The 7,828-nt window shown below is 46.8% G+C and overlaps 1 protein-coding gene across 1 annotated transcript; it reads right to left on the bottom strand.

Annotated features, from left to right (window-relative positions):
• Positions 1–1,128: 1,128 nt before the first annotated feature.
• UQCRFS1 (ubiquinol-cytochrome c reductase, Rieske iron-sulfur polypeptide 1) lies at positions 1,129–4,103 on the bottom strand. Its single transcript, XM_066557294.1, has 2 exons — positions 3,876–4,103; positions 1,129–1,900 (listed from the first exon to the last, which is right to left on the bottom strand). Exons 1-2 carry the CDS (start codon positions 4,084–4,086, stop codon positions 1,290–1,292), a joined length of 822 nt encoding a protein of 273 aa, XP_066413391.1. The 5' UTR covers positions 4,087–4,103; the 3' UTR covers positions 1,129–1,289.
• Between the last annotated feature and the right edge of the window lie 3,725 nt (positions 4,104–7,828).

Raw genomic sequence — 7,828 nt, 5'->3', positions numbered from 1 at the left:
ACTGCTGTTTTGCTAAGTTGCTAGATATGTGGAAAATACAAAATCTCCCTTTAAAACAAACCCCTGGGGCTGGGTAATGTTAAAACAGAGGTGCTGGTTGACATTTCTTAGTTATTGCCCTTGTTTCTCATGCCATGGCCCTCTCTAGAACTTGCCAGACTCTGGGGATGCCTCTGAGTCAGAGGCAGAAGTGGGAGTTAGTGGAATGTTGCACTGCAGCTCCCACTGTAACCAGCCACCCAGCCCTGGCTCCTTGGCAGTCAAGGGCTCCTCTGGGTGGGCTTTTTGGGATCCAAGTCAGAATCTGGGTCTTTATGCCTTTAACTTCACCTGCCTGAACCTTTCTTTACTTGTCCCTTTGCTTCAGCTACAGGAGCTTTGAGCTCTCTAGATCCATTTGAAGAGAGGGAGAAAGCAATCTTGTCTTTTCATATGGCACAAAGAAAAATATACTTTAGAATTAATATCTGCATGCACAAAGGATGTGAGTTATTCACCAAACAGCTGCATACAATGGTTTTCAATTTTTATTGACCGCTACTTGCATAGATTGTGACAGTCCCTGAAATGAATGACACCCCTATTGTCAAAGTGGTGTCAGACAGAACTCTCCCTCAGTATATCCACAGAACAGTATTATGTCAGACCACATTGTAGTGTCTGCTCAGTAATGTTTAATTCTAACAATCTGAGTTATTTACTAGTTTATTGTGAATAAGCTTTTATTACTTGCATCTTGAAAATTCTCTCACTTTCCTGTAGTTTCTGAGGATTTTAGTTTCTATTCTGCAACTGAGGGAGTACATCAGTGCAGGACAGAAGTACTTTCAGACTAGTGGTAAAGAATGAGAAGAAAACACAAAGTATGGGATTGGTGTCTTTCTGCTTTGTTCTAGAAACAGTAAATCTTATTTCTCCTCCTGTTCTGCATGCAATGAAGCACCAGCTCTGTGCTGTATTGGCAGGACCAATGCTGGCTAAAACATCTCTTTGCGGATTTGTAGCTCAATGCCTTGAATTAGCAGCCCTTCAGGAGGGCTCTGTGTTCTGGGTCTGCTGTAGCATCTCCTTGGCTGGACACACTAGAAACGTGTACACAAAGAAATACACTTTATTGTAAGTCAGAAACAAGTGCTCACTCCAAGTTTTTATTGAAATTGAACACAGTATTCAAGCATAGTTCTGGTTGAGAATCTAGACAGCTAATTTCTGGTTTGACAGTATGCTCACTGGTTTTACAGCATGGTGTACATTCCCAGGAACATGGAAGTGAGCAGGCAGCTCGTCTCTCAGCCAACCACCACCGTGTCATCCCCAATGAACTGGTAAGTTGGGACCTCGAGGTTTAAGGGAGCGGGGCCTTTCCTGATCCTGCCGGAGGCGTCGTAGTGGGAGCCGTGGCAGGGGCAGTAGTAGCCGCCGAAATCGCCGGAGTTGGCGATGGGGACGCAGCCCAGGTGAGTGCACACCCCCACCAGGATCACCCACTCGGGCTTCTTCACTCTGTCTAGGTCGTGCTGCGGATCCCTCAGCTGGGACAGATCCACTCCAGCCTCCTGATTAATCTCTGCCTGGGTTCTGTGACGCACAAAAAGGGGCTTCCCTCTCCACTTGAAAGCCATGTTCTTGCCTTCTGGAATGTCAGACAGCTTGATCTCAATCTTGGACAAGGCCAGCACGTCAGCAGAGGCACTCAGGCTGGAAATGAACTGGGTGACAACATTCTTGGCGACGTAGGCGGTTGCTACACCTGTGGCTGCAGTCATCAGGTAGGAGAAGCCTTTCCTGGAGTCGCTGCTGCCCTGGGAGGAGGCGTTGGCATCCTGCACGTCCTGGCGGCGGTAGGCAGAGAAGTCAGGGACGGCCACATCGTTGTGGACACAGCGCACGCCGGCAGGGGCTGCACGGGAAAGGACAGCACGTGACACTACTGCAGGTAAAACACACTGCCATGCATTTGAAATGGTGCTTTCTCAGTGGTGTTTCTGGAAAAATGGGTAAAAGTTATTCCAAAGTCTGGGTAGGAGTCCATTAATTAAGCGTTTTAATTTTATGTTGTATGCAAATGGTTTTCAGAGGGAATTTTTGGTAGGTTAACAGGTGATCTGTGAAACTGGTTTCCCTATTCTTTGAAAAAGAAACCTGATCAAGGTGCAGAAAATCTGTGAAAAGTTCTGGGCTTCTGGGGGAAAGAAAGTGAACTGTTTTTTCAGTAAATTTCAAGAAAAAACTCCAGTAGGATACCATGACTAGCTTAGAAAAGACAGACTTGTTTTCCATTCAAATGTTTCCTTGAAAAGAGCTGCTAAGAAGGAAATCTGATGTAGTGAGGTTTGCACATCTGCAGTGTAACACTTTTAAGTTATTTTTTGTCTGAAGTGACTTCTATGCCTGTAATAGTATGAAGTGTGTGGTTAAAAATTTTTAAAATTATAAATATCAGGCATCCTCTTTCATATTCAATTGTTGTCTTAGCTAAAAGCCACAGTAAATAATTTCAAACCTTCAGTCCCCAAGCACACTTTTTAAAGGATTTAGGGATAAGGCTAACAACATCCAATTTCAAGTGGGATTCCCCCATCAAACCTGTGTGCTCAAGTAACAGGATATGAAGGATAACTAAGAGGCCTCCCATGAGTTTCTCCAGCAAAAGAAATCTGCTTCCTCCACTGAAAATCTGTAAGCCAAAGAAAAGAGCATGGCAAGGACAGAACACATTACTTGCCAAAATACAACCTGTTACTTGAAGAGTATTACTTAGTCTCTATATTTTCCAGCAGTTGGCACAAAGTTAACAGATGTCTCAAAGTATTTAAGCTCTCAGGAATTTATATGCAGTACAATGAGGATAATAACTACATTTATATACAAGTAACTTAGCATTGAGAAGGTAATTGCTATAGGATTTTAACTGCAAGGAAATTGAATTGAAAATGAAAATTCTGAGACAGTGCTCCATACTAACTTATTTCAGTATAAGACTTAAAGCATTTAGTAACATGTAATACGACTAACTTCCACAAAATTTGCTATGCTCGGTGAAAAGCATGTTTGATGTTAATTGAAATGTAGAGCACAGCTAAATGTCAGCTATGTCAGTTCTAGATTTGTAGAGTTTTCACCTGAACAAACCCTTTACAGCTGAGGGTCAGGTGAAGTACACAGCTCTAATTGCTACTGAGCACCTTCAGCAGGGCACTGCCTTCCCAGAATCAAACGTGTGTGCTCTGCAGCAGCCGAAGCAGCACGATCCATCAGTGGCAGCTGCCGAGCCCTCTTCGGCAGGGACAGCCCAGCCCCTGGGCCAGAGGTCGGGCTCTAGAGAACACCTCGGTGTCACTCCCTGGCCGATGCTTTCCCGACCTGAGTCAAACACTTGGTGTGTTATCACTGTTCTCTGTTCTCGTGCCGGCAGTGAAAAACATTCCCCAATGACAGAATTTAGCTGCATTTCCTCAGCAGTGAAACAAACATCACTGAGCTGCTTCCCTCAGCGGAGACATCCCGACCCGCCTGGACACAATCCTGTGCTCGGGCAGAGGTGACAGACAGTGTCCCTCGAGCCTGCCCCATTCTGAGACATTGAAAGGAGGCTGCCATTCAGGTGCCCTTGAGCAAGCTCTGTAGCTGTAAATGCGTGACAATTACAGCGGTGACAAGGGAACCAAACATTTAAACACCCCAACCGGCCCAAGCCCCCGCAGCCCGCCCGCCTGCTCTCCTTCCCGGCTCTGCTACCCGCCCGCCGGGCCGGACCCGGCTCTCCCCCGCGGGCCGGGCCGGGCCGGGTCGGGCCGGGCGGTGCCCGGGAGCGCCGGCAGGGCCCCCGCTGAGCCCGTTCCCCCGGCCCGCCCCACAGCTCCCCCGGCCCGCACCGTTCAGGCTGGAGCTGGCGACGAGCCCCCCGCGGGCGGCGCGGCCGCTCAGGGACTCCCGGCAGAGCAGAGGCCGCTTCAGGTCCAGCGGCACCTTGTGTTCGCGGTGCGCGGCGGCCGGGGCGAGCGGGCGGAGCGGGCCGGGCACGGCGTGCGCGGCGGCGGACACGAAGGGCGCGAAGGGCCCGGCGCGGGCGGCCACGGACAGCATGGCGGCGTCCCGGCGACCTTCCCCGCCGGCGCGCGCAGCCACGCGTCACGGGGTCGCGCGGCGGTGACGTCAGGCGGCGGCGCGCGGGGGTAGCGGAGGCGCGGGGTGCCCTGAGGGCAGCGGCGGCTGCGGGCTGCGCCTCCTTTGCCTCGCCTTGTTCCTTTCTTTTTTTTTATTTTTTTTCCTTTCCCCCACCTTTTAGTCCTTCCCGCTGCCGTTCTCCGTGGTGCAGTTCTCCCTCGGGCTGTTCCCTGTGGCCCTTGGGAAGGGCAGGCCGTGTGCTGCAGGCCTGTCCGCGGTCCCTGCGGGGTTAAGTCAGGGTGGGACGGTTCAGGGTCTGTAGAGTGCTCTGGGACACGCCAGGCTCCCGCTCCTCCCCTGCAGGACACGGCTCCTTCTGAACACAGCGATGTGACCCCAAAACACCTTGGAAAGCTTCACGTGGCTTTTTCATTGCTATTCTCAGGGTGTGACTTTGAGCTGTGTAGTAACAATACTTAGAACTGTGTCGCTTCTAAGATAATAGAAGTGCTCTTTATTCTATTTCTTGTGCACTGCATGATTTTTGGCCTTTTTTGTATCTTCTTTTTAGCTTACTAATTTAATTTTTATTTAATTTTTTTTTTTTGTCTTTGGTAGTCCTGGACCAGTTTCAAGTTGGGAAAAAAACCTAATTTTTATTAGCTTCTTGGTTGAGGGATAGATTTTACTTACAGTTTGAGAATTCCAAGTGTATTTGACAACAACCAAATCCACTCTAGGGGCTGTTCTGGGGTGGGGGTTAATTGCAAGGGGGCAGTAAATATTTCACATAAATACATCATATAGTTATATTGCTCTATGCTAAAGAGGAGAACCACTCTTCCACTAATGACTGGAGCAAATAAATAAATACCTGTTGAGTTTTTTGTTGTTTTCTTTCAGTTTTGGAGGTTTTTTTGCTTTAAATCTATTTTACTTTATAATAGCAGTCTTATGCTTGACTTGGTACTGCTTCCAGTGGTAAGATTTAGTTTGGTACAGGTGAATACACTGGTGGATTCATACCTGCTCCAGCCAACCCTTTTAACCACTTCAAGCTCCTGAAAATTCCCCAAAATGCAGGATAAACTTGACACAGAGATATGTTTGAAGACATTTAGGCTGTACCATCCTCTAGAAATCTCACAACAATTTCCCAGCTACTCAGCCCAGTCCATTCATGCAAGGCTGTGAAGCTTTAGTGGTTCATACTGGCTCTATGAAGAACTATTCTTTTGGAATTCAGATCTGCCTAATGATATTGCTACTAAATTATTTTATGATTGTGCATTAAAACCTCCCCCATCTTTGTAGAATGGTAGTTTAAGGACTGGCCTTATTAAGATTTATTTAAGGGGTTGACTTTTTCATTTTCTTTTTAACTGTTACCTGTACTGAAATATGGTGGTTCTAATTAGGTGGGATGGATCATTCCAGTCCCAGTACTATTGATCTATAATTTATTTCTTTCCCAGCACATTTGTGACATCTAAGCCTCAGCAGATAATGATTTACCCAACTCAGTTCACTGTACTGTTGGTGACTGTAGTCACTGGTGATGCACTAATTAAAGGACACCCTAATAATGTTCTGGAGCAAAGGCAATTTGTAGAAACTATGGGGTAGAAACTCAATATATGGGTGCGAATAAACAGTATTCATGTTGAGAGGGTAAAAAACTGGGAAGGCCCTTTTAACAGCACCAGTTTTATAATCATCATTTAGGGGGAAAAGAGCTACAGAAACACGATGTTTTCAATTCCTAACAGATTATAGAATTATTATCATAGAGTCAGAATGTGCTGAATTGGAAGGGACCCATCAGGACCATGGAGTCCAACTCCTGGCCCTGCACAGGACACCCCAAGTCCCACTGTGTGCCTGGGGGGGTTCTCCAAGCACTGCTTGAGCTCAGCCAGGCTTGGAGCTGTGCCACTGCCCTGAGCAGCTGTTCCAGCTGCCAGCCACCCCCTGGGCTGCCCACCTTTACCTGAGCCTCCCCAGGGTCAGCTGCCAGCCACCCCCTGGGCTGCCCACCTTTACCTGAACCTCCTCTGGGTCAGCTCCCAGCCACCCCCTGGGCTGCCCACCTTTACCTGAACCTCCTCTGGGTCAGCTCCCAGCCACCCCCTGGGCTGCCCACCTTTACCTGAGCCTCCCCAGGGTCAGCTGCCAGCCACCCCCTGGGCTGCCCACCTTTACCTGAACCTCCTCTGGGTCAGCTCCCAGCCACCCCCTGGGCTGCCCACCTTTACCTGAACCTCCTCTGGGTCAGCTCCCAGCCACCCCCTCAAGTCCTGAGTCACCAGAGTGAAAAGAGCTGGTCCTGCCCTCCTGCTCCTCTCTGTGAGACCACAGTGAGCTCCCACCAGAGACCTGATCCCAGCTGAACAGTGCTGCTACAGCTAAAGGAGATATTTTGTGCTTCACCAGGAAAGTGAGGACTTGGGCTAATATTTATAAAAGGGTTTGTTAACAGGCGTGGGGTTTGGGGGATTTTTGTTGATTTTTTTGGGTGGAGTCTTTTTAAGGATTCTGAGTTTTGGCAATGATGCCAGTTTTGAATTTGCTAACCCAGCTAAGCTGTTTGGTAGATCCCAAACAATGTATTATTGTGACTGAGGGGGCTGTTCTCAGAGATGTTTGGTAAAATCTGCTTGCTACTTGTGGAGATTTTTGACAAAATGAGATACTGTGATGGAACAGTAGTTACAGGACAAGAAGAAATGGGAAATTTAAAGAGGGGAAATACAGGTTAGATACCAGGGGGAAATTCCCTGCTGTGAGAGTGGTGAGACACCAAAACAAGTTGTCCAGGGTGCCTGTGGGTGCCTCAAGCCTTGAAATGTCTAAGGCCAAGTTGGAAGGATCTTGGAGCAACCTGGTCTAGTGGGAGGTGTCCCTGACCATGGCAGATGGGACAAGATGATCTTTAAGGTCCTTTCCAATTCCATAACATGCTTTCTATGATTATTTGGGAAAGAACAGTTGTAAATTTTTTAAAGACTTAAATCTGAGTTCAAATTCCAGTGTGGTTAGAACACAAATAAAACATTAAAATATTACAGCAAAAAGGAACTACATTCTGTTATCAGAGTTCAAAAAAAGAATAATTATAATTTTAAAATGACGAAGCAAATTCTGCTGTGTAGGTGTTCCTTTGAGAACTGTTGTTCAGCTTGTATTGCTGAGCATCAATACTGAGCATTCCAGCCAAACATGAAAGTAAAATGCCAGCATGTCATTGTGTAAACCATCCAGACAGATCTCTGGGATTGTTTTTGTGCATTCATACAAGCATCAGTCTCATGTAAATTTATGCTGCTTAATGTTCCTGTCCTCCTAAAGTTAAAAGTGCATTTGCATCAATACAAAAGCTATAAGATGTCAGGGCTGCAGCATTATGAAGTAGATGATAAGTGTTGGAATGCTTTTGGGTATGTGCAGTGCCTTTCTCCATGCAGAATTCATTCTTGTGTTTGTTTTCTTTAGAGATAAACTGCAGAACTTGGATGGCTTTTTGCTAAAATGTTGGTCACCCCAGGCAATTTGATCTCACCAGGAAGTTATCTTTGAGTTCTTTGCCATCTTGCATCATTTTTATGCCCTGAAAACTCAGTGCTACTAAACTTGAGACTTCAGGGTTTACATTTACTTCTTGGATTTGAATTGTTGATAATTTTTTTTTTTCTCCCTGAATAAGCTTGTTCAGAAATAAAAA

The sequence above is a fragment of the Molothrus aeneus genome, chromosome 11 (genome assembly GCF_037042795.1).
Source record: "Molothrus aeneus isolate 106 chromosome 11, BPBGC_Maene_1.0, whole genome shotgun sequence".
Taxonomy (NCBI): domain Eukaryota; kingdom Metazoa; phylum Chordata; class Aves; order Passeriformes; family Icteridae; genus Molothrus; species Molothrus aeneus.
This window is presented reverse-complemented; position numbering and strand designations above follow the sequence as displayed.